The 25713-nt window shown below is 36.1% G+C and overlaps 9 protein-coding genes across 9 annotated transcripts; 4 read left to right on the top strand and 5 right to left on the bottom strand.

The window, feature by feature from the left end:
• Nucleotides 1-83: 83 nt before the first annotated feature.
• Nucleotides 84-1884, bottom strand: Tsp_02669 (EB module family protein). Its single transcript, XM_003378947.1, has 7 exons — nt 1803-1884; nt 1549-1731; nt 1413-1526; nt 1104-1226; nt 756-1034; nt 240-701; nt 84-178 (listed from the first exon to the last, which is right to left on the bottom strand). The coding sequence occupies exons 1-7, from the start codon at nt 1882-1884 to the stop codon at nt 84-86; spliced, it is 1338 nt and encodes a 445-aa protein (XP_003378995.1).
• A 723-nt stretch (nt 1885-2607) lies between these two features.
• On the top strand, nt 2608-5925 carry Tsp_02668 (putative kinesin motor domain protein). Its single transcript, XM_003378946.1, has 14 exons — nt 2608-2681; nt 2705-2996; nt 3071-3262; nt 3529-3853; nt 3918-4057; nt 4121-4340; nt 4399-4457; nt 4515-4644; nt 4709-4769; nt 4840-4955; nt 5012-5380; nt 5441-5526; nt 5583-5688; nt 5750-5925. The coding sequence occupies exons 1-14, from the start codon at nt 2608-2610 to the stop codon at nt 5923-5925; spliced, it is 2346 nt and encodes a 781-aa protein (XP_003378994.1).
• A 94-nt stretch (nt 5926-6019) lies between these two features.
• Tsp_02667 (phosphatidylcholine:ceramide cholinephosphotransferase 2) lies at nt 6020-8774 on the bottom strand. Its single transcript, XM_003378945.1, has 9 exons — nt 8738-8774; nt 8216-8291; nt 7740-8081; nt 7521-7682; nt 7309-7455; nt 7126-7252; nt 6964-7069; nt 6390-6679; nt 6020-6082 (listed from the first exon to the last, which is right to left on the bottom strand). The coding sequence occupies exons 1-9, from the start codon at nt 8772-8774 to the stop codon at nt 6020-6022; spliced, it is 1350 nt and encodes a 449-aa protein (XP_003378993.1).
• A 953-nt stretch (nt 8775-9727) lies between these two features.
• Nucleotides 9728-10842, top strand: Tsp_02666 (GTPase KRas). Its single transcript, XM_003378944.1, has 7 exons — nt 9728-9784; nt 9855-9923; nt 9976-10032; nt 10194-10229; nt 10332-10472; nt 10543-10683; nt 10750-10842. Exons 1-7 carry the CDS (start codon nt 9728-9730, stop codon nt 10840-10842), a joined length of 594 nt encoding a protein of 197 aa, XP_003378992.1.
• Nucleotides 10843-11446: 604 nt separating this feature from the next.
• On the bottom strand, nt 11447-12186 carry Tsp_02665 (ephrin-B2a). Its single transcript, XM_003378943.1, has 4 exons — nt 12114-12186; nt 11955-12050; nt 11603-11892; nt 11447-11563 (listed from the first exon to the last, which is right to left on the bottom strand). Exons 1-4 carry the CDS (start codon nt 12184-12186, stop codon nt 11447-11449), a joined length of 576 nt encoding a protein of 191 aa, XP_003378991.1.
• A 2678-nt stretch (nt 12187-14864) lies between these two features.
• Tsp_02664 (conserved hypothetical protein) lies at nt 14865-15314 on the bottom strand. Its single transcript, XM_003378942.1, has 3 exons — nt 15211-15314; nt 15053-15170; nt 14865-15002 (listed from the first exon to the last, which is right to left on the bottom strand). The coding sequence occupies exons 1-3, from the start codon at nt 15312-15314 to the stop codon at nt 14865-14867; spliced, it is 360 nt and encodes a 119-aa protein (XP_003378990.1).
• Nucleotides 15315-16039: 725 nt separating this feature from the next.
• Nucleotides 16040-17596, bottom strand: Tsp_02663 (5'-nucleotidase domain-containing protein 3). Its single transcript, XM_003378941.1, has 8 exons — nt 17560-17596; nt 17418-17527; nt 17165-17357; nt 17002-17104; nt 16850-16951; nt 16689-16773; nt 16548-16634; nt 16040-16480 (listed from the first exon to the last, which is right to left on the bottom strand). Exons 1-8 carry the CDS (start codon nt 17594-17596, stop codon nt 16040-16042), a joined length of 1158 nt encoding a protein of 385 aa, XP_003378989.1.
• Nucleotides 17597-17953: 357 nt separating this feature from the next.
• Tsp_02662 (RNA binding repeat, pumilio family) lies at nt 17954-20817 on the top strand. Its single transcript, XM_003378940.1, has 11 exons — nt 17954-18045; nt 18178-18245; nt 18685-18798; nt 18829-18885; nt 18948-19457; nt 19508-19625; nt 19673-19865; nt 19916-20044; nt 20130-20225; nt 20300-20506; nt 20575-20817. Exons 1-11 carry the CDS (start codon nt 17954-17956, stop codon nt 20815-20817), a joined length of 1827 nt encoding a protein of 608 aa, XP_003378988.1.
• A 338-nt stretch (nt 20818-21155) lies between these two features.
• Nucleotides 21156-25562, top strand: Tsp_02661 (putative transketolase, thiamine diphosphate binding domain protein). The gene is given in 14 exon segments (XM_003378939.1): nt 21156-21379; nt 22380-22457; nt 22481-22598; nt 22646-22759; nt 22817-23106; nt 23198-23400; nt 23419-23534; nt 23901-24065; nt 24147-24563; nt 24645-24864; nt 24924-25071; nt 25089-25144; nt 25204-25307; nt 25542-25562. The coding sequence occupies 14 exon segments, from the start codon at nt 21156-21158 to the stop codon at nt 25560-25562; spliced, it is 2274 nt and encodes a 757-aa protein (XP_003378987.1).
• Nucleotides 25563-25713: the final 151 nt, after the last annotated feature.

Genomic DNA, 25713 nt, shown 5'->3' with positions numbered 1-25713 from the left:
TCGTTCGTTTGTTCTTTAATGTGTTATTCAAAGTAGCAATCTAGACGTGGTGATTGTAATCGAATTTTTAATAATGGTTCTTCTTAACCGGATGCACCAACGCGTACTCCTTGCAATATACTGTTCATTAATTGAAATAAATTGCCGCCAGATCCAGCTCCGTTTGGTTTGTTCATTCCTGAAATGTTTCATTATTCTCAACATAAACAGAACAATATTTTTCTTTTGAAAATATTCACCTAATAAATGATCTTGTGGTAGTAGTGGACGTCGATCTTCGACAACTTGTTGATCCGGTACACACTCGTGTCCGAGGTGCGTGAAGCCGCACTGACAGAAGCACATACCGCGAAAGCAGTGCGCATTGGATGGACATTGGACCGAAGCCATGCACTGTTCACCGATTCGTACTTTGGACACGCATTCCGTGTCCAGTGCCAACGAATCTGATGGACAGTTGGACCGAACGCAAGTCATCGGGGGAGTTTCGGTCGCCGAATGCGAAGTCGGTTCCGGTTTGAAACCAGTCCGGCAAGAGCAAGCTCTGTTCAAACATTCCATGGTCAAGCCACCGTCACATTGTTCATCAATTTCACAAGGCGAACCAAGGTGAGCCCTACTGTAACAACTGCCTCGAATGTACAACGGTTTCGGTTCTCGGCACGGTCGCCTGCAGCACACGTCGTATGAAAATGATATGCCTGAAAAAATTATCAAAAAAAAAACCAATATTTACAATAAAATGAAAAATATACCTGCAAAACGATGACAGAAGTGAGTTTCCGAAGGACACTTTACACCCCGTTCGTTTCCCCTGTCACTGCACACATAGTCCAGTTCCGGCTTAGTGGAAAGTGGACACGTTACTGGACAACAGTGACCGCTGAAAGTATTGTCCACCGTGTAACAAAAGTTCCCTTTATCGCACGTATCCAACACCGCGGCCGTATTGATCACGTTGTGCAACACTTCAACTTCAGTTGTACGCACCGTGCACGCGTTACCTGGTCGGGAGCCATCGGGACATTTTGCAGCTGAAAGAGTCAAATTACCAGTGGGCTAGAATGAAAAATTATCAATGAACATTTGAATCACTAGTTAACCTGCATAGCAAGCGTTTCCACGTCGAACACTGCCTTGCACGCAGTCGCAGCGCTTGTTGATGCAAGCAGAAAATGGCAGAGTGCATTCAATATGTCGCTTACAACTTTGACCCAGCTGCGAGTCTGAAAATTGAAAACTATGCATTGCAAGGGAATCATCAACTGATTACACTGGATCGAATAGTTTTCCCATTCACTCTACTCAACTGAGTGGATAATAAATAAATAATGACACCGCATTACTGCGCCCAGTGAGTGAAACAACAACATTATCTATCTATCTATCATGCGTCAAAGACAAATTCTTACCGACAAAACACTGGCCGTGCTCTTGTTTGGAGCGAATACACCGACATCGGTTGTTGTCGCAGAACAGCGGAAACCGACATTTATCATCACAAGGCGCGTCTATCGTATCAGGTACTGAAAATCAAGAACTGAACACCGCTACAGTAAACGAGACCAAAATCGAGATGCATACACTTGACACACTGGCGAAGACCGGTCTGCGGGTCGTTTTCCAACACATCATAAGCGTAGTCACACTGACACTTTCCAAGCACACAGGCTACGCCGAAGCCGGTGCAATCTGCGTCCGTGTCACAAGATTCGCCCATAGAACTCGGACCTTGGAAGCGGAACGAAACAATGAGAAAACCGTTGAAATCCACAATTACAGAGAAAACAAAGAAAACTTACCATGGCAAGGTGCGAAAAATGCACAGCTCAGCTCAACCGCGGATGCAAGCAAAACAAGCAAAACGTTGAAAAGTAACAACATTTTGTTGTCGACTGCAAATTACAAAGAGAAAGAGAAATAGAGAGAGAAAGAGAGAAATAGAGAAATGAAACCACTCGGCTCGCCACGTCGACCAAGCCTGCAGTTGTTGTCTTGACAAAAACTTCACCAACTGCTTGTTTATTATGTGGGACGAGGATGGAAGCGAAAAAAAAACAAGGAAAGCAACAAAACAGTCGCACAACACGTGCTGAAAACAGTGCACAGTAAAGAGAAAGGCTCGCCAACGCAGTGTTCCCATTTATCAACCGGCAAGAAAACTGCGCCTGAAGCTCGAAATTGGTCGACCGGTTTGCAACGGCTTGACGTACGTCACCGTGTTTTCCACACGTACACGACAACATCTATCTAAACAAGCAATTATTTCTCTTTTCAAAATATTCACATTCACAACACAACTTGCGCATCATTTAAGTATACTGTACGAAATTAAACATACTCTATTGGAACGAAATAGTATTCTTTGAATTTTGAAAAAGAAATACTTCACCTTTGAATTTTAAACTTTCACGTCTTTTTAAAAAAATTAAAAAAAGCTTTGTTTAAAAATTTGAAATGTTCTGAAACAAAACAAGGAACCGGAAAAATTCAACACTTTTTTTCAATGAAAGAAAATAATAGAAATTTCTTTTATAAAAAAGAAAAAGAAATGTTAGGAAATTTAAACAAGCGTGAAAATTTGGCATAGAGTGTGTGGATTTAGCAATGCGACCAGGTTGCTATGACAACGTGAATGGAGTGAAAAGCGTGCGCGCAAATTTGAGCATCCGGTCGACGGCGTCATATAAGCCGATTGTATAAGCTGTAAATGCATACCGGTGAAAAAAAGCGGTGCCGCTGATCGAACCGATGGTCAGCTAATGTCGCCATCCGAATGTGTAAAAGTGGTGGTACGGTCCAGGCCGTTAGGCCAACGCGAACTGAAAATCGGCTGCTCGGTGGTGGTGGAAATGGATCCCAAACGTGCCCAGTGTTCGATCAGAAATCCGTCGGACAAGATGGGCACGACGAAATTGTTCACTTTCGACGGCGCGTACGATATGAACGCCACCACGGAAAATATCTACAACGACATTGTATATCCGCTTGTCGAGGTGAGGAATTGTTGTTGAACGTAGTGCACACATTTTGAACATATATAAATATAAATTTAAATATTCCCTTCAAGTCGGTACTCGAAGGTTACAACGGAACCGTGTTCGCTTACGGACAAACTGGCTCTGGTAAGTCGTTCACAATGCAAGGTCCGCACAATTGGCCTTGTCAACGTGGTGTAGTACCTCGAGCATTTGAGCATATATTCGAAGCCATCGCCACCACCGAGAATGTGAAATTCCTCGTCTGTGCTTCATATTTAGAAGTAAGCAGCAGTTGAATAATTGAAATAATAAAAATAAAAACATGCAGCTACCGAAATTTGAAACTGCTTGAAACAGGAAAGAGGAAGATATTTCCATTTACTATGACTTGAAAACAATCAATAAATGCATAGCTCTCTGTATGACAACAGTTAGCATGAATCGATAACCTCTGCTTGAAGAAGTGTTGTCGAAGCTTAAATTCCACGTGCTATTGTCGAACAAATATTTTTGCTATAATTTCATTTTCAAAACAAAACATTTGCAGATTTACATTGAAGATGTTCGGGATTTGTTGGGAAAAGATACAAAGCAGAAACTTGAAATCAAAGAACATCCGGAAAAGGGGGTTTACGTGGCAGGCTTGTCCATGCATCCGGTGCATAATATCAACGAAGTTGAACAACTGCTGGCGAGGGGGATGCGCAACCGGGCCACAGCCGCCACGTTGATGAATACCGACTCGTCCCGTTCGCACAGCATCTTCACGCTTCACCTCGAAATGATCGAGATGGCAAAAGACGGGCAGCATATTAAAATGGCCAAATTGCATCTGGTCGATTTGGCCGGCAGTGAAAGGCAATCGAAAACTGGTGATAATTTGAAAAAAAAAATTTTCACTTTTCCATTCCCCGTGATTAACAAGAACAATTTCAGGAGCAACCGGTGAAAGATTGAAAGAGGCTACTAAGATCAATTTATCCCTGTCTGCACTTGGCAATGTCATATCGGCTCTGGTTGACGGAAAATCCACGCACGTCCCTTACAGAGATTCAAAATTAACTCGCCTATTGCAGGTCTGCTTTGTTGTTGCTTTGGAAAAAATTTTCCCTCTCCTTCTATTCATCAGCATTTTCCAGGACTCGCTTGGAGGCAATACGAAAACAATCATGATAGCTTGCATATCGCCGGCGGATAATAATTACGACGAATCGTTGAGCACACTGCGCTATGCAAATCGGGCGAAAAACATAAGGAACAAGCCGAGAATTAATGAAGATGCAAAAGATGCTCTACTGAGACAATATCAAGAAGAAATTGCCCGTCTGAAACAACTACTCGACAAAGCTCAAATGCAAAGTGAACAAATAAAATGAAACACAAAATAACAAATAGAAGAAAATTTTGCTTTTTTAAGATGCTATTTCTTCGGTGAATGGAACCGGTGATAAGGATGAAATTGAAAAAATTCGTGAGGTTAATCGGTGTTTTAATTGTGGAAAATTTTGAGAAAATTATCCCATATATTTTCAGAATTATGAACAAAAAATGTCATGCTTAGAGCAAAAATATTTGGATGAACAGATGAACAAAGCCAAATTGGAAAATGAACTTAGTCAAATGCAAGACAACTATCGCCAAACGCTTAGCCGGCTAAGTCAAGGTTATATATTTTTATTCTTCTCGTTTTTAATTTTATTTAAACGAATTATTATTATTTTTTTCAGACAATACTAACAATACTAAGCCATTGATGAGAGTAGCCGACGCTGAAGCAGCCCTTGAAAAGTATAATTTTCACAATTACAACAGTTCCTATTCTTAATATTGGAAAAAGAAATGCTTTACAACTGTTTAGGCTCAAATTAATCGAACGTCAAATGATCGGCGGTGAACAAACAAACAATACTGCTTTAGTAGAAAAGCGAAAGCGTAAAAAACACGAAGCAGAACGACGCAGAAAAGAATTGCTGGGTAACAGAAATTAAAATTTTAAACATTACACAAATGAATGGATTTAAATATTTCAGCAACTACCAAAAATGGCCAATCGGACGAGATGGAAGATTTCAACGCCGACAAGGACAAATTCGAATCGATAAGAAACAAGCTCGACAATGCCCAAAAGGTGAACGTGAACTTACAGAGAGAAATTGAAGATTTGCAAAGCGAATTTGAACGTGATCGTGTCGATTATTTGGAAACAATTCGTCGTCAAAATCAACAAATGAAACTTTACCAGCAGCTGCTGGCCAAAGTGAAGCCATGCATTAGGAAAGATTCGAACTATGCGGACTTGGAAAGCATCAAACGTGCAGCCGTGTGGGACGGTGATGCGCAAAAATGGAACTTGCCGGAATTTTTGTTCTTCAAAACAAAACTTCCAAAAGCTGATTCTGGTATTTTGAAAAATTACAAAATATTCAAATTTAAAATTCACTTGTGAACAAAATTTACAGTGAACAATTTAAAATCTGTCGCTGAAAATCAAATCGATACTTACAATACGGACAGTGATGATTCCGGTGAAGAACTGTTGAGACAGGTACTATTTTAACTGTACTATATGAAAATGGTTGTTAAATTTGCATAATTTGACAGAGATTTGCGAAAAGTGAAGAGGAAAATATCGCCGGCACATATTTCAAACCGCTACGACCGGTTTCTGTAATAAACAAAACCAGAGAAGATAAAATGAGAAATATTGGTACAAACTTGTTTCACAATTATAAACAAAAAATATAGAAAATTAAACGAATACTTTTCAGACCAACCTGGTACATATTTTCCATACAAGCACAACACTACGTGGAAGCATTTACAAAGTGGAATACTGTACACTGATGATCTGTACGATGGTAGAGCATCGCAAGCAAGCAACGCTTCCCGGCTGACACCGACGAACATAATATTCAAATCTCCATCCAATCGGACCACGCCATAATTTTTCATCAATATTCATAAAAGAGAAATATTTCTTCTTTTTCCACCATTTGAATAAACACATCTCATCATACGGAAAAGGTATAAAGAAAATTTCAAACGGTATTTTTAAAACCATAACAGACATTGATAAAACTTGGTCGTTTCGATACGATAAACTAAAAATTCAATAAACATACTTTATTAATGGAATATTTGAATTTCAATTCAACAACATTTTCATAATAACAAAAAGAAAACAATCTAATACAAAACAGAAACGCACTGAACAAAAATCGAATCTTACGTTTGAAATTGAACTCCACTTGAAAATGTTTTACAGAAATTCAGACTGCGCTAATTTCTTCGTCTTTTCAACAACTGCTGAGCCCGAGTGCAATGCACTGCATATATTTTACGCAATTTGCATAGTTCAATTTTCGACGCCTGGACAAAGTAAGAACCGTTCCAAAAGTTTCTTATAACCGTAGCCGATGGAAACGGCCATTCGTATTCATTTGGCACACGTCCAACATTTCCACCAGATTCGAAAAACCAAAATAATGGAAACCAAATGCGAGTTCTACTGTCTGCGGCAGATATTGCCGAAGCATGATAAGCGAGGGAATGATAATATAGGAACAATCTTGAGCTGATATAAAACGCTACAAACACATCCAAACTGTAGTGTTCGTGAGCGGCAAGAATGAAAAAGATGGCAAACAAATTCGCCACCCATGACATCGTATGCAATAGGCGCCAATTATCCGGAGTATCTGAAATAAATCAATTCTATTCTATTCTAAAGTAATTTATGAATAATTGCAATTTTTTTGACATATAAATTCATTCAATTTTTTTCTGTAAATTTTCAAATGTGTTACTGTAGCCTTTCAAATTATGAAAGAAAAAAACAATCAGGTTGTTAAAAATAAAGTAAAAAAAACATTTTTAAATATCATTAAATCAATCTGAAATTAAAACAAAAATATATACATGTCCATGCACAGCTTACATTCGGTTATAAAGTGATTGAGCATAGTGACAACAGTAGTGTGACCACTGAACATGTAATCGCCGCAAGTTCGAACGTTAAGCAATGACATTCCAAGTCCATACCATATTTTAAACGCATGGGAAATTTTCATATTCCAATCAGTGACGCGCTGCAAACGGTAAACAATTTTAAAAATAAATAAAAACTCATTCTCTGTCACATAACAACAGCACGTACTGCTTGGCATTCCAAATGTTGACCAGGAACTGATAACGATGTTATCATCATTGTTACACATCGAAGCATAAACACGGTACCGAGCAAAGAAAAACAACGTCGCATCAATACAAGCCTAATTTGAAAAAACGAAAACTTTTACATAACTTTAATGTTGCATTTAAAAATTACCTGTGACGATGAAGCAATATTACAACTACCCAAATTAAACAGAGCATCACTGCCAAAACCTCGCAAACATCAAATGCCCAAGGGATCAATGGGATGTTGTCCAGAAAAATATCTGGTAAAGGAGGATACGTTTTACAATCGGGAACACTTGAAAAAAGCAAAAAAAAAGCATTGCAAACAGTTCACAAAATAAAGGCAAAATTCTTTTCTACCGATCGTGAACAATCACCATAACAAAAGATGTTACCAAAACCACAACAATGAAGTACAGGCCAGCTAGAAACGTCTTTAAAAGACTTTTATTCGGCGTATCTGCCGACTCAACTTCTGCAATCAATAATTCCGCCGACAGTTCTTCAATATTATGAAAAACTCTTAAAAAATAATGCAAATTGTAGCAGTCGGTATCATTTGTATCATTCTATACAAACCTGAATTTCTTTGCCGAACGTCGCAGGTAGGCATTCTCTTCGCGTTCTTTAAGCTGGGCTATGGCTAATGAAAGTCGCTTAATATCGCCCAGTACGTCAAGGGAAAGTGGCGGTTGACGTAGGTCCTGTTCTGAGAGATTAATCAACGCTAGCCCGTCGATGGAATGCTTTTTGCTAATCAAATCGACATAACTGGCGAAACCTTCTTCGATCAGCCATTTTGCCACATCATTCGTATCCCAAGAATATACAGAATCATTTTCAGATGCTATTTTCGACGAAAATATCTTCGAAGTTGAATTTTCGCACGCAGTGGCTTTTTCATCAAAAGATAAATTCATACTGATAAACAAAATGTAAACAAATACTAAGAAAAAGTATTTATTTCCAAAATTGAAAAGTAAAATGAAATTTTCGCTGATATTGATTGGAATTAATTTTTCAAAACTGTCAAATTTTAATCAAACAACAAAAACACATCGTAAAGCGCATCTGCTTTCATTGTTGCATTAGTTTGCACTTTTGTAACTTTAGCATATGAAAAGCAGGATGCTAAAAATTAAACGTATTGAAATTTAATTGTTTTACTCTAAATTAAATATAATTTTCAGTTAAAATGTAATAAATTTATTTTTTGAATAATTTCTTTTGTTAAACAAAGAACATTATTTGAAATAATCAGTTTTTTGTTCAGTTCGCATTACAAAAAATAAACAACATTTTATAATATTAAACGTAAATATTCAAAAACATTAAAGTATACTAATGTTAAAAAAATAATAAATTTAACATCAGAAGTGAATTAGAAATTTTGCCTAATTGCAGTTATACTGTAGCATAGCAATTTTAGATAGTGTTATCCAGGTTTCGCGTTGCGATAAGGTGGCAGCAGTGCTGAAGTAGATAATTTTTTTGATAAATTTATTTGCTGCATCGATATATTTTAGTGTTCTCGAATGAAAGTTGTAATCAGTAATTGTAATTTAATTATTTTATACTTGTTTGCAGTCGTTTATTTCGCTTGCATCTTTCCATTATCTTGGAAACAGATATATTGCACTGTTAATTTTTTTTGTTTTTTTGAAACATATTTTGATATATTTTGGTTATGCATAGATAGAATTTTGTAATGCTCGCATGAATTATTTGTTTGTTAGTTGTTTAACGCTGAAGTATGAATAAGTTTGTTCCTTTTAAATAGCTAAAAACTCGATTGCAGTTTTGTTCGGTTGGGTTTAATTAAATCCGGTCAGTTCTGCCTCTGATTGTTCGACGAGTCTGGTTAAATTGACCTTGCCAACACCAGTTTTCCATATTTCACATTTTGTCATTTTTCCTTTGTCAGTGCTTTTAGTGGCATGTTCATTTTCTTTTCGAAATGTGTAATTGTGAATTATTTTCAACTGAAGTATAGTTGCACGAATTATCTAACTGCCTATCTTCCTCTCAACGTTTAATCAAATAGTATATTCTTCGTTGAAGCCATGACTCATTATTTTCCAGTGTTTCATCTTTGTTTGATTAATCATTTGTAACGGTTTGTATCAATGAAATGTGTGTTTTTATTTTCATATGTCTCACATCTGACTGACAAGCAGATGTGTAAAGCAACAATTAAACTAAATTTGTTGATTTAAAGAGGAAATTTGCATTATCTGTCTATTGCACGAGCATGTGTCTTTATTTTTTAAATATCTTTTTTTCCACTATTCCTACATATTTATTGGCCATTGAACCATGTCCACACTGTGGCTAATGAACTTCTGTACAATGGTTATTCGATTGTTAAAATATAAATTTCCATTGATCATTTGCTGAATCATGCGCCTGCTCTGTTCACTTATTTTATCAATTAGAACCGTTGCCGAGATGGGTCAATGTCGACGGTGCGCATTTTCACTGCCGCGTTGCGATGTTAAAACTGATTTTTCCAAATTTCAATTATTATTTGTTTAAAAAATGATTTTTTTCAGTCTTAATTATCGACAATGCGAGAATATAAAATTGTTGTTCTGGGTAGCGGCGGTGTCGGCAAAAGTGCATTAGTAAGTGTTATTTACAATTGATGATTTCAAACAAACACTCATGGCTGCTTTTTTGAAATTTCTTTTGCAGACTGTCCAATTTGTTCAAGGTATTTTTGTTGAAAAATATGATCCAACCATTGAAGACAGCTATAGAAAAGTATATTGTTTCAGTTGTTTTATTCACAATTTTCTAATGATGATCTTTTTAGCAAGTGGAAGTCGACGCGCAACAGTGCATGCTAGAGATTTTGGATACTGCCGGCACGGTGAGAAAATGATTTCCCTTTTTGAAGAATAAAAATCAATTTTGAATGCAGCATTCGCTGTTGTTTCTTATCAAATAAATTTAGTTTTTTTCCGTCCAGTCGATATATAAATCAATGCAGTAGTCATTAATCTGTTGATGATGATTACTATGTCATTACAGTATGCTATACTAATGACTGTAAGGGTGATTGTTAAGGTAATTAGTGAGACGTGGCAAAATCAAGTAGCATGTAATATTGGATGAGCAGAGCTTTTTTTTGAATAATACGATAGAATATGTCATGATAATGAAATTTAGGAACAATTTACGGCTATGAGAGATCTCTACATGAAAAATGGCCAAGGATTTGTTCTAGTTTATTCAATTACTGCCCAGTCGACTTTCAATGATCTCATCGATCTGCGGGATCAGATTTTACGTGTCAAAGATACTGATGACGTAAGCCGAAATTGGTTATCTTTATAAAAAAAAATAAGTAAATTTTATTTTATTATAATAATTTTTTCAGGTTCCAATGATTTTGGTAGGAAACAAATGCGATTTGGAAGATGAACGTGTTGTTGGAAAAGATCAGGGACAGAATTTGGCTCGTCAATTCAATTGTGCATTTTTGGAAACTTCAGCAAAAGCAAAAGTGAACGTCAATGAGGTATTTTATTTTTTTTTCCATATCAATGTTGTGTATAGATGTGTAATTTGAATTTTTTGATTGCAGGTTTTTTACGATTTAGTTAGACAGATTAATCGTCGTTTTCCTGATCCAAAGCAAAGGAAAAAGCGATCGAAAAAGAAGTGTGGTATTTTGTAAAATGCTCCATAATCGACAATTATATGCAAATATCACCAGCATTCTTTTATCATCATGATTGCATTCCTGGAATGAAAATTTCAACACCAGTTCATATCTATCCTCACTTGTTCATCGGTATACACTTTACTTTTTATTATTCTATCACCATGCACTTGATTTGAAATGCTGCTGTCCGATGATTATGATTACTTTTACAATATATATATATATATGTATATGTAATAAGCTTATATGTATGTAATTACACATTTTTATCATAAAATTCGGTTGCGTCTTATAAATCGCTTAAGTTGAACAACACAATGGTTGCTTGATGATAATAGATAATAATCGGGTCGTGCATTCGCTCTTCAAGACATTTTTTTCTTTGCTGCAATTTTCCAGACAGTTTCAGTCGTTGAAGAAAGAGCATACTTTTTTTTTAAATGTAGAATGAACGCTTGATTTATGTCCTCGTTTTATCATTCCTTTTATTTTCAGATGGCTGTTTTGTGGTTCATTCAAATGCTATCTATCTTTTTATCATTTAATTATGCACAATTTATTAAACAATGCAACCAGAATGGAGTAATTTGTTTTTTCTTTTACTGATTCATTCATTTCAAGAAATATCATTACCGGTAGTGAAAGAGCAATAAGATTGCAAGAGTAAGCATCTGTACAGTAAGGCTAGCTTTGTTATTGCTCGACGTGTCAATGTATTGGAGATGAGAATTGGCTGAAAAGAAGAAGAACATTGAATTAATTGTTAACGAACATTTTCGTCGTCCATGCAAAACATTTTACCGAATTTGTCTCTGTTATACCAAGAAGCGGAAATTTCATCATACGGCCTGGTGTGAATAATGTATAAAAGTGGAGTGGTAGTTTCTGGTTCGATTGCCCAATCGACATTTTCTTCCACTATTGGTTCTTCGATATCTTCTTCTTCTTTTTCATTCACCAACAAGTGTTCTTCCGCATCTTCTTGATAGTCTTCTCCAACCATGCCGGGTGTATGGTAAGTGATGAAGAAATATTCGTCGGTTTTGATTTTCGTTCGAGCATCTTGGATGAAAGAAAGAACAATAATTATCTTGTAGTCTCAACGATCGGAATCAATAGTTTACCCGATCTGCGGACGTCGAACATCATCTTCATCTTGTTTTTCGAACAAAGACCACCGTTACGATTAGCCAGGCCTGCCCGACTGCCGGTGGACGTTGCTACGAAGACAGAAATGCGTAAATCGTGTGAATTTGCAATCCACTATCCGAATATTTACATACATATGAAGTAGTACTTTCGTCCGGGCTTGAATTCCAATCCTGACGGATTGGGAGTGAATTCTCTTATAACCATGGTCAATACAGTGGGTACGGTGGGCGTGTTGCAAACACCAACAATTGTAGCACGATCATTCAGCGTGCATTCTTCATAACTTTTTCTTGTCACCTGGAAGAAGAAGAGGAGAAAAAGATATAATAGTAGGGGAGGGGGGAAAAATTGATCCCCAGGGAGAAGATTTTATCTATCCTCAGAGGGTCATTGCAATCAAATGTCCTTCCTAATCGCGTAATCAGATCGACGGTTCGTTTCCTCGGTGGGGTCCGATAAAAATTGGCGATCAGTGACAAATTGGCAGTCGGCAATCAAGCACTAGATGGAGGTGGGTCGATTTGTGGAAGATGCGGCAACCGATGGACCGGAAGAGTGACGGCGATTTCGCCTCATTTCGCAGCCTGAAAATCGAACCACCCCTCTGCCAGGCTAAGCTGATTGATGACGAACCAGCTAGAATTCGTTGCCGGCTGATTGGAAGACGAGAAGAAGAAGAAATAAAGAGGCAGAAAAAGCTACGACTAGCCGGCTAGCTAGCTAGCTAGCTTATCATCAAGCTTATGATAGCACTGTTGTCACCGACGACGGCAAATCCAATTTATCAACCAGCGGCTGCAACTGGTTGATTTCCATCACAAACTGAGCAGTAACAAATTCAAATTCAGTCTTGGAAATTGGACAAATTGTTTTGCCGACCAACTCGACTAGAAGCAGAGGATAGGAACATTTGAAAAATGCAACCCCCCCCCCTTTTCCCCCCAACCAATGAAGCACACAAAAGCAAGGAATTTTTACATTAATTACTAAATCTCAATCCGGATTGACAAAACAATCGAACACGTTGCATGCAAAACTTTTTCAACTAGTCAAAAATGCTGGCTCGGCTGAATGGGAAAAACCAATCTTCTCCACCATTCCAACACAGAATTCAATCGCAATTTTCCTATTTGCTTACTGTAAAATTGACAATTCACTCGTTCTTACCCCGTAAATTTCCATATATTCAAATTTATCTGCGTGTACTGTCGGCGATGGGTAATATGGACAAACGATGTTCAACCGATCACCAATGCGTACCTTCAGCACCGGTTGTTGTGTTCCGACTTGAAATCTGAAACATTTTTTTCAAAAATATATTCATTTTTGACTATGAAAAACAAAAGTACAACTGTGAATAGTAAATAAAGAAATAAATAAATAACCGATCGATGCTAATTCGAATAATGCAAACAATAATAATATAAAATCATATTATGGTTGCAAAATATTATGTTATCATTGTTATGAAATATTATAATAATCGATGATGACTTTTCTCTCATATTGTGCATTTATCTATCTATTGATAAGAATTTCATTTTCTTCCAAGCGCTTGTTAGCTATTTGGTCTTTGTCACATTATCAATTAATCAAAACAAGCTTATCATTCATTCTCTGAAGCTAAATGTCAATTTTCAAATATTAATAAGAAGAAACCACGCATATAAATGGATGAATAAATTTATGTACGATAAAACTGGAAAATTCATATTTATAATATATGAATGATTAATATTAATTGATAATTGTTTTGTTTGTCTTTTTTAAACGGAATATCGGTGACAGCCACTGAAAATATATCCGATCATGAATGATGTAAATTTTCGAAACATCAGCCGGCTTCTTTCCATCGTACGCAACGCTGACATGTCGAAACAAGCGTTTGCCAAGTAGTCAGACGTCTGCCAAGAACAGCCGGCACCTGTTCAATGTCAATGTCAAACTAATTGAAGATTTTCCATTGAAGAACATCTTCAACACACATCCTGGCTAAACTAAGCTACTACCTACTACCTACCTGGTCACCTACTAGCACTAACATCTACATATAATATGTACAACTTGCTAAACTTGAAACGCTTAAAACAAACAAACCCAATTTGCTATTTCAATTATTATTTCTTGTTCAACGTATCAAATCAAGTAAAATTGTCATCATACAGCCTCAGTGGAACGTCGGGCAATTTGACTGAACATATGAAATATTGGAATTTGTTAATGTTTGTTGTAACTGTACACCGCAAGTTATAATTGTTTCAGTATTTTCAAAATGGTGTATGGAAAAATGGCCAAACGGTGTTGAAGGGATCGATTTGAAACCAAAAGCCCAAATTCAATTTCACGCGGTGCTACTTTACAAGAATCAATTCATTCAGGAAAATTTGAAATCACTGACGAAGTGAAAATATTCTCCCCCCCCCTCTGGAAAAATGCAAATCTGTCCACAACGTCTCTATCGACACCGTTTGCTGATTTGGATGAGACGAGATGCAAAATATGGGGGAGGCGGGGTGGCAATTTTGATGGAAATGAACCGAATCGATTCCATCTACAACGAACTTTTGCAAAACCAACACGCCGGCAAAGGCCGTACAATGGTGACAGTTTTGTTGATAAGATCGAAATCAAAGACGAAGAAAGACGCGCAGTTGACAATCATCAGATATTATCTTTGACAATTTGAAACATTTTTCGGTCGTTGAACCGAATTTTTGAAAATCCAAAAATAAAGAAAACAAAACAACGCCAAAAGATGCGGGAAAAATTGAAAATTTTGAACAAAAAAAATTGCCGAATGGAAACTTACATCGGATTGCTGCTGTTCCAGTAAATATCAGGCAGTTGAATCGCCTGACAACGACGACTGAACAAGTTTGATATCAAAGTGACCAACAACGACGAAATGACCAACGACCGTCGACCAGAACCAACCGACTGCAGGCATCGTTGTTCCATCCTACTGTTGTGATGATATTCGACCAGCAAGTGGTCATAGCCACACCCCAACCTGGCGTCGGCTGAAAAATTAAATTTCACAAAAAAAACCAAATGACGTTTCGACAAAAACCAACCACGCATCCACGATCAGCAAATTATTCATCTGACATGCACAGGTGTGACCAACCTTTGCCGAGTAAATTTGTAAAATGTGACGAGCAAATTGGGCGGTTGGTGGTGATGATTGGCTTCAGTTTTTGAAAAATGGAACGACACAAACTCATTCACACGCCGGCAAGAGCAACGACTAACGCGCAGGGTCCGGCCGCGTATACTGCGAAAACTGACGTGGGCGGCCGGCGATTGGACGACGCGCCAGTCGGTGCTGCCATCTGTCGGCACTGGCGAACCACGCCGCTGAACAAATTTACATACAAACTGGTGAATTATTTCAAAAATTTCCCTTTCACCAGCTAGTTTATTCGTTTTTCTGTTCGAGTAAATGGTAGAATTTACAAATTAATTTCCTCTTTTGATTCAAATCTATTCGGCGCCAACCACACTGATCCGATTTTTGTTATTGTTGACGCGTTCTGGTTTTTACACTGTTATTGACGTTATTCCTTTCCTCTGCCACCATTACTGTTTCAAAATACCCAGCAATGTAATCTATTCTGTGTATACTTGGATTTCTGACAGTCTTATATTCTGTTATTATTACACAATGACAAACGTTGTTGTGTGATTGTTGACAAAATGTTGAGTGTTGACAAGTCAATTACAGTCTATTAAAGTTGAGGATCCAGAGCCGACTGGTTGTACTTTATTGTATATGGTTCTTGTTAAAAATTTTGAATGACAAACATTTCAAACAACATATTCATCAACAATTACTGTAGTAAAAAACTCTACAGAACACAGCCAACATTTCCCGCTCATCCTAACAAAAGTAAAACCTGAAAATCATTAAAAAACAGTAAAAATCGATTCAGAAAAACATTTGATTTTACATTAATGTTCAAAATTGAAGGAAAAGACAGGAAAATTAAATTTACTTCATTATTAAAAACAACGAGGGATTTTACAAAAGCAAAAATGTGCACATAATAAATATGAATTATAGATGTTTCAAAAAGTGAGCAGGATGGCACAGGTCCGCTTCGTGTGGCAGTGGCCATCGACTGGCGAAAAACGTATGTTCGATGTTGTATTGCAAAAGATTGGTAACTTTGGCCATGTAGACGTCGGTAACACGCAACAAGCGCATCAGAAAATAGGAAGGGTTGTGGTAGCAGCGAAATATGGAACCGAAGTGGGGATTCAGAAAAATTTCCAACTCATCACGCGCACGTTGTCGTTCGGCGCACCAGTTGCGCAAAATTTCCCTCATCTGGACGCTTTTCTCCGCTTCTTCTGAACATTGTTCATCAATCAACGACGTCAACACTTGCAGCCAGAGTAGTTTTCGACGATACTCTTCCGAATTTTGAATTCGAATTTCTTTCGTCAATTCTGGAACAATTGCCGCAATTCTCCATCCGACACGTCTTGTAGGTTCCTTGGAGACATTGGTTTTTTTCAATCTAATGACAAAATTCGACTAACACACACACAGAGAGACATACTGCGAGATCGTAAGATACATGATCGCCAAAGTACAAAACACCTTTGTTGCCTATGCCACTAAGTTGTAAAAAGTCTTCCAGATTTCCCTTAAAAGTAAAAATATCAATTCATTCGAATATTTACTCTTTGCATCAACATACTCCTGCATAAATAATTCCACGATCAATTTTGGTAACCTTCTCCCACGCCAACTTACCTGTATCAGGCCAGTAGACACGAAATTGTCTAAAATTCCACCATACTGTATAATTTAGCTCATTACAAAATTGCAAAGTCATTAATATTAAAAATTAGCATTTACCTGAATGTGTTTCTAAAGAAATTTGGCTTTTTTGCTTGAACTATGATACAGTTGAATAATTTTTGCCAATCATCTCCCAATAAATATCGCATTCCAGAATCACTGAAAATAAATTGGAAATTAAAAATTAAATAATATACATATATTTTTACATGAAATAATAAGGGCTGTTGGAGATAAGAAAAACATATTTTTTATGACTCATCAGTCTTTCAAAGAATTGACGTAATCCTGGTAATCGTTTAATAAATTTATCTGAAATACAAAATTTAAAATAAATAATAAATGAGATAATTATTTTTTTTAAAAAGTTACCTGTATTTTTAAGAATAGCTTGATGCATTTCACCTGTAGAATGAATTTGGCCGGTTGCACTTCTTACGTCGTGAAGAATTGATAACGAATTGTACGGTATGGAATTATTTTCAAAATATTCAACCACATTCGATAATAAACCAATTTCAGGTAAGCTGAAAAGATCCAACAACTGTCCCATTCTTTTGTTTTCCTATGATAAAAAAAACAAAATATTCTGAAATTAAAAAGCTACAGGAAAACATTAACTGACCAAAGAGTTGCACTTCAAATAATGTTGTGGAATGTGATGTCCATTGTATATATTGTTGACATCATCTTCGGAAAGGATTTTTTTGCCTCTAAGTGAATTTCGTGAGGAAACTGCAAATAGCACTCATCATTGGAAAAAATACCTGTGGGCAGTGCCTTTTTGGATGTTACAAAATGCATCCATCTTCAATAGAATATTAGTAGACAAATCGAAATGCAATCCCCTGACAAAGAAGTCAGGATCATATGCCATATTTTCCAATTCACGAGGGTACCACAAAATAAAAATAGCGTCAAGTGCATTATTTTTTACCGATGAGCAATTGAAGTACCTTAAATCCCGAAACCATTCTTTTCAACGCCATTTCATATATTGCAGAGTTCAACGATTTGCGATAAATTGCTAACGTGTAATCATAATCGAATCCATAAACGTCAATTTCAGACAAGTCTAATTCATTGTTTACGAACACCATCCTGTTGTCAATTGGTGGTGGCAGTGGATATTTTAAAGCTTTCATTTTCACTTTACTATAAATGTCCCATAAATTCGATTCATTCTTGACATTGCGCATTCCATCCGAACCTGAGAAAAAATTCTTCGATTGCAAAAATTCTGCTGTTCTGCAGTTTGAAGATTTTGAAAAAAGAAGATAAACTTGTCGCAAGATGAAGCAACGTATCATTGAAGATGTGAACAATAAAGAATATCAACTAATATAATTTGAATTCTTAAAATAAATTTTATATTTTGACATAAGTAGCAAAACCGGTCATAAGTTGTGCTCGCCATCATTTGCTCTCTCATTATTTATTGCTTTCAGTGAAGGTTTTTCTATGATGCAAACGTAACATGCGCAACGTTAGATGTTTTAAAATATCAACAAAGTAACATGACTTTATTATGGTAATAATAAGGTGTCAATTGAAATAAAATATTAAAAAATATCTAACTGATGCATATACTACTTGTATAATTATTTCTTATATCATTTTTCTGAATCACTATGAATGATTACAGTAAACTATATAATTAAAGATATTCTTTAAATTGCTTTCATTATGTAAAATTTAATTTTTTGAATAAATCTGAAATATTTTGAATATTAATAGTTTTTCTGTTTTCAAAAATATCTATCAAAAAAAAGATTTGTACTTAAGCGGTATTAAATGGTACGGTAATAGACGCATCGTTTAAGTTGGAAACATCGGTTGGCAGGTTGGTTGGGAAAAGTTGAAAATGCAATTTATAAAATTTAACAATGAAGGAAATGAAATTTTTTCCACACATGCTCGTAGACGACAAAATTTTACTGGACGCTATTTTACCCATCCTGCAGTGGAAGAATCGAAAAAATCTCCTAGCTCAAATCAATATTCTGGTAAATTTGAAGAATTGAAACATTATATAGAACAGCTTTCCCGAACAGTTCAATCCGATGAAGCGAACATGTCTGAAGAAGAGAAAAGTGCGTATTTTTCACTGTATTAGCTTGATGAAGTTATTATTATTTCTTTTTTTCAATTCCAGGTATACTGTTTAAAAACTTATTGAGCGAATGCCACGGTCATGAGATTTCTGTACTTCGAGAAAAAGATTGTTTTAACAATTTGCTTATTATTATTGGTAACAATGCTTCCATTGCTATGGAACTACTATGGAAAATTGTGAAAATTAGAAAGAAAGTTATTCTAACATTGATGACCAGTTATGGTGGCGCGTTGGAAAAATTGCTTGCTGTTGCTTTGAATGAATCAGAAGGGCCGCGGAAAGCGTCAGTTTTGCTTAAATTATCCGAAATTGCCTTAGAAAACGTTGATTCACTGTCAGTGCAGCACGGCGGTAGTCATCTGTTGAGAAGGCTCGGAAGTGCCATCAGTGGAGTTGAAAAATGTGCTCATAATGGTGCAACGCCAATTTTTTCTGCCAAAAATGAGAATGAACCGAAGCGTTTTGAAGCTAATTTTTTGAATCAGGCCGAATTTATTTCAGTCTACAACAATCTCGCTGGTCGAGTTCTGAATTGGAAATCCATACGAGGTATTTTAAATTTGTCACTTGTACGCATCGTAATTCGATTGTTGCTTTAGAATTTGCAAATCGAGAACCGTTTTCATTGTTAGTTCAAGATTTTATTGCTTTTGATTCCAGTTTTAATTGTACCTTTGTTAATGGCTTGTTGCCATCGATTTTGGAAGAAAACAAAAAGTATGAATGCATATTTTGAATTATTTGGTTACTTTATTTCAATTCAGGACGGTTCACTCAATGTTAACTAACAAGCAAGCAAGTCGTGTTTGGGACCAATATATCAGATTTTCTTCCATTGAGAATGTTTTAAAATTGTACGAAAATTGTTTCCGTGGTAGTGTTGCGAGGTTAATTTCTGACCAGTATGCCAATTATCCATTGCAGCAGATGATCAGAAAAGTGGATGATTCTGTTTTGGTAAAAATTTTTTGTAATTTTGCAAGTAAAATTTTAAACAGTATGTTCAGGCGAAAGAATTATACGAAGAAGTTTTACAATGCTTTGATGAAATTTGGAAAGCCCGATTGTACGGTGTGGTGCATTCATTGTGCATTTTTGTTAGAGAAAAGCCACAGCTGGAAACCATTCTTGTCGAAGTAAGATGACAATTAAAAACTGATTTGTTATGATTATTTTAATTATTTTTTTTAATTCACTGAGAAATATTTTAAATTGTTCTAGAAAATTAAAACGGTGCTGAACTGTCGAGATCCGAAAATTTGTGAGGCTCATTTTCTTCGTTGTTTGCTATCCATGCAGTGTTATGTACAAGACAAAGTTTTTTTGGTATGCTTAAATCGAAAACTTTCAAAACTTGTAGTTTTATCTTTCGCTCCTTTACGCATTTGCAGAAAAAAATAAAATATTTCGGCAGCGTTTTAACGCAAACGTTGGCCACATTCTCAGCAAAGGAATTCTTTTTCGAACAAATGTTAAATTTGCCATATGAAGATTTTCTTCAAATTTCTTCCTCTTCTTTGGGTAGCTACGCAGTTGAAGCACTGGTAAAAGCAGCAGAAACGCTGGATCAGCGCAGAGCTGTTGTCAACAAGATTTTGGTGTGGCATTTTTTGTTATTGTTATTGTTATTTTTTGAATTTGCATGTCTTTCATTTTTTCTGATTAGCCGATTACGTTCAAATTGGCGAACGGTCGTTTTGGTTCTCGAGTTCTAGAATGCGTTTGGGAGAATTGTGATGTCGAAGAACGTCTACCGATCATGGACGCCATGTTGAAGTGCAGCTTAAAGAGCCAAACTGGTAAACTACTTGCAGCTAAGTTTTCTTTAGATAAATACAAGATATCTGTAAGACAGTGGATTTCTTATATGAAAAACAGGTACTCTCGACCGTCTGTGAAAAAAAAATAATAGATCACTTGTGCACATTGGAGGTGCGTTCAATTGTAATTTTTGTCGTCAGTGATATGATGAATAAAGTGAAACAAAATGTTCTATCTCTCTCTTAGTTAGCAAACTTAATATGAAACATGACAAAGTACGTTTTAAAACTTTTTGAAACACAAAAAAGGAAGCAAAAATTAATAAATGATGAATATTTTGAAATTTTATCAAAGCAATTTTTAATTTAGTAAAAAACATTTTTTGAGCATTTTTATTTTTTTAAATCATCCGAATAAACGTGCACATGTACATTTGATTTATTTATTCAAAATTTTATTGATTTTTTTAATTCCTAAATTTTACAAATGTTCAATACTGTACTCATTGGTGACCTGATTAAATTTGGGCTTGACATTTCGTTACTGTACGTTGCATTGTACTGTATTTTGTTCGTTCATTCCCGTCAGTGTTGGTCGACAGCCAGAATGCCTAGCGCTCTTCCAGATTTGCATACTATTCAAGAGTTGAAAGATATTGCCCACAAGCTTCGCATTCACAGTATTCGTGCTACTAATGCATCCAACTCAGGGTAAGCATTATTTTTTGAAACGAACATGTAAAAAAAGTAGATTATGCACAAATATGTAATATTGCGGTTGATTTTGATGTTCTTTTGTTTAATTGTTTTTTTCTTGGTTTTCATATAGCTGCATTAATTAGTGATATAAAAATAGAATTTAAATATGACCAAGTAACTGTTATAATTGTTGTTATTTTTCATTTTTTAAATCAATTTTTGAATTTAATATGAATATAATCATAGAGCAGGACATTTTTCCAAGTTGAAATGTTTGCACGATCTTCTCTATTTTGTCTGTCATTTCATTTTAAATTGGATGGAAAATTGACTGATATAATTGAATTGCTTTCGTAGCTTTTAGCACTGATGAATTTCACTTATTTCCAATTATGTCAGAATGATGCTTCAGCTTTTGATTTATAATGAAATATTTTTCAAATGTTATTTAAAACTAGCTTTAAATTGTTTAATATACACCTACTGAGATTTATTTGACCTAATTGAAATTGCTAAGAATGATTGGAATAACTAGAACTGTCTGTCTTTTTCCGAACGTCCCCGTAATTCTGATGTATAGAATTAGCCAGTAATAATGACAGCAAATAAGTTGTTCACCGTGTGCTTTATGGAAATTATTTCAAGTTTTTCCAAACACAGCTTATTATAATGTTTACTGTTTGTTTAAATTTTTTTGCATTTTGAAGAATGAAAATTACATTCTGCTTTTTTTCAATTTTAACGTATAAGTAGTAAACAGTGAAATTTGAAATGACAATCGCAAATGTGATTCAGTATTTATCAGTATACTATTTTTTACAAGTGAAACTACGTGTACTGGCTAAATGTTTTGGCATGTCACATAAATTATTGATTAATTTTAAACAGTCGTGTAAAAGTAAAACGAATTTTGTTGTTGTACATTTGTGACAAGAAGGTTCGTCATTTTTGCCTCCATTTTTCTTACTGTATATTTTTGATTTTCAAAAAAGTTGCAATTTTCGAAATGTAGAAGCGCCGTTTTGATTGATGTTCTTCTATTTGGTTTGAATGTGCAAATCAAGTTGACGATGGAAATTGAAAATCACTCGTCAATATTCGCTCATTTTTTAGACATCCGACCAGTTGTTGTAGCATGGCTGAGATTATGTCAGTATTGTTTTTTCACACGATGAAATATGATCCGAAAAATCCACGAGATCCATACAACGACCGTTTTATTTTGTCCAAGGTTGGACAGTTTGTCATATTTCACCGCATACATTGAGTTGTGTTTAGGGACATGCTGGCCCGATACTGTACGCCTGTTGGGTGGAAGCTGGCTTAATTCCTGAAAGTGAATTGTTAAATTTGAGAAAAATTGATAGCGATCTAGAAGGACATCCGACACCTGTAAATAATTTGATTTTACAATTTTTTAAATTGTTTAATTAATTTGTTTCGTTGAAGAGATTGAGTTTTGTCGATGTGGCTACTGGATCGCTTGGTCAAGGTTTGAGCTGTGCTGCCGGCATGGCTTACGTGATGAAATTTATGGACAAGATTGATTCTCGTGTCTACTGTGTGCTTGGCGACGGTGAAAGTGCCGAAGGAAGTGTGTGGGAAGCGTTGCATTTTGCCGGAATGTATGAATTGGACAATTTGGTTGCTATTTTTGACATAAATCGACTTGGTCAAAGCCAGCCTGCTTCTTTGGGTCACCGCATTGATGTCTACCAGCAAAGATTTGAAGCATTCGGGTGAGATGACAAGAGATTATTGGTTTTGCATTAAAAAAATGCTTGATTGTTGTTTCTTCTTTTATTAATTTCAATTGAATTTGTATCGCAGTTGGAATGTGGAATGTGTGGATGGGCATGACGTAGAAGCTCTTTGTCGATCTTTTTCTTCTGCAGCCGGAGTGAAGCACAAACCAACGGCGATAGTTGCCAAGACGTTCAAAGGTTTCGGCATTCCGAAAGTGGAAGATCAAGAGAACTGGCATGGGAAAGCACTTGGAAAGGAGGCAGCTGCTGCATTGGAGGCGATCAATAGTAGAATAAAAAATTTAGACCGCCACAAGCTTTCCATAAATCTTCCAAGAATTGATCCAAGCAAGCCGCTCAAAGCGAACGACTTTAGCAATGTTAAATTATCTGAGCCGCCAAATTACAAGATCGGCGAAAAAGTAAAATAAAATTTTTTTTTCTTTTTAAAATTATTTTGAATCGTGATGAATATTTTTCATTACCACCTGACCTCTCTGCTGGCGAAAAGTGTTGATTTCATTTATGACAAATTCGCCATGGTCAGTTGGAATAGCAATTACTGTAGTCAGTACTGGGGTGCTTTGTCAATTCATGAAAAGTATCTTATCGTTTCTACAATACACTATTTAAAAATGTGTTTATTTTCCAATGCATAAAGTAATATTACAATTGTGAAAGTATAATTGATTCAACTTGATATAGAGTAGTGAATCGTGTTATATAGTCGATTAAATTGAACTGTGATTATAGTAAATTTTTGATGCTTTGAAATTTGATTTTTTCAGGTGGCTACACGACTTGCGTACGGAACAGCTTTGGTCAAGTTGGGCAAGTCTTGTGATCGTGTAATTGCTTTGGATGGTGACGTCAAGAATTCAACTTTTGCTGATAAATTCAAAAACGCTTTTCCAGATCGATTTATCGAATGTTTCATATCGGAACAAAATATGGTATTTGTTTTTTGTTTGTTCGCTTTTGAAAATTTTTCAAAAATTGCTTGCACAATGCAAAACATTTTCAGGTAGGTGTAGCAGTTGGCTGCAGCACGAGAAGCAGAACGTTGCCTTTTTGTAGCACCTTTGCTACGTTTTTTACAAGAGCATTTGATCAGCTTCGGATGGGCGCCATTTCTGGTGCCAACGTCAAGTGCTGCGGATCGCATGCAGGCGTGTCGATTGGTAAGTTTGTTTTGTAGTCGATCGATTATGCAAATGTATTCCCTACCGTGTCCAGGTGAGGATGGTCCCAGTCAGATGGGCTTGGAAGATATTGCCATGTTTCGTACGCTACCTGGTTCGACGGTGTTTTATCCGTCGGATGCTGTCAGCTGTGAACGTGCTGTCGAATTAGCCGCCCGAGTGAACGGCATTTGTTTCATACGTACCGGCCGGCCGAACACACCGGTCATTTATTCAAATGAGGAGCAATTTTCAATTGGACAAGCGAAGGTTTTTATTGAAAATGATTGTCTTTTCTTGGGGAGGGGCGGCAGGGTGTGGTTCTCTGTTTATTTAAATTTTCAATTTCAGATTGTTCGTCATTCTGACAAGGATCGTTTGATGATCGTCACTGCTGGTGTTACGCTGTTCGAAGCGTTCACTGCGGCGGATGTGTTAGCCAAGGAAAAAGGCCTGCACGTCTGCATTTGTGACTTATTCACTGTGAAACCGATAGACAAGCGCACGTTGGCTGAACAAGCGAAACGTGTCGGTGGAAAAGTGCTTACTGTAGAAGATCATTATCCGGAAGGTTTGTTTGTTTCGCATTCATTAGTTTTGATTTCTTTGAACAAAATCTTATTTCTTCAGGTGGAATTGGTGATGCAGTAGCTTCAGCATTGGCTGAATATTCGGATATTCAATTGAAAAGCTTGGCTGTGAATGCACTGCCTCGTTCTGGACCTCCAGACTCACTGATGGACATGTTTGGAATTTCCGCCAAGCACATAATCGAGGCGTGTGTTCAATTAGCAGGGCACGCGTGACGATGAGAATACAATCATGTGAAAAATATCTTAGCGTGGGTGTTGGTTACTTATCTAGTCAGTTTGATTTGTTAGTCTTTTTTTCATTTTTAATGAAAATGTAGCTTCCAATTGTGATCAACAACGACAATCCTACCTTTTATCTATCATTTGCCTACTTAGATGTCGACTATTCTTGGTGCCTTTGGAAATGGAACTTTTGGCGAAAGTCTGTTATTCAGCTGGTGAAATTGTATGCAAATAATTATGGTCAATTAATGGAATCAAGAAAATTTTTATTCAATTTGTTCTTTGAAAGAAGCAAAGTTGAAAAAAATAATAAACATTGATGATTTTGGATTAATTGTGTGGTGATATTAATAAATTTGTTGAATCGTGATTGCGATTATTTCTATTTTAACTGATAATTTAATTGTTCTGTTTTTTTTATTGCCAGTTTCAGCCAATTTCGACAAGGATGTGACAAAGGTGTAGTTTTATTTATTTATTTATATGTTTATTTTTGTACTTTTCTTGCTTTGCTTGTTCAATCAATCAATTTGAACAAAAATTTACATGAACAATAATTCTGCACCGTCGAACGTGACGTTGAATAGCTGATCACAAATGCTCAC

Source organism: Trichinella spiralis, assembly GCF_000181795.1.
Source record: "Trichinella spiralis strain ISS 195 chromosome Unknown Scfld2, whole genome shotgun sequence".
Lineage (NCBI taxonomy): Eukaryota > Metazoa > Nematoda > Enoplea > Trichinellida > Trichinellidae > Trichinella > Trichinella spiralis.
Note: the sequence above shows the minus strand (reverse complement) of the source record. Positions and strands in the feature narration are given on the sequence as shown.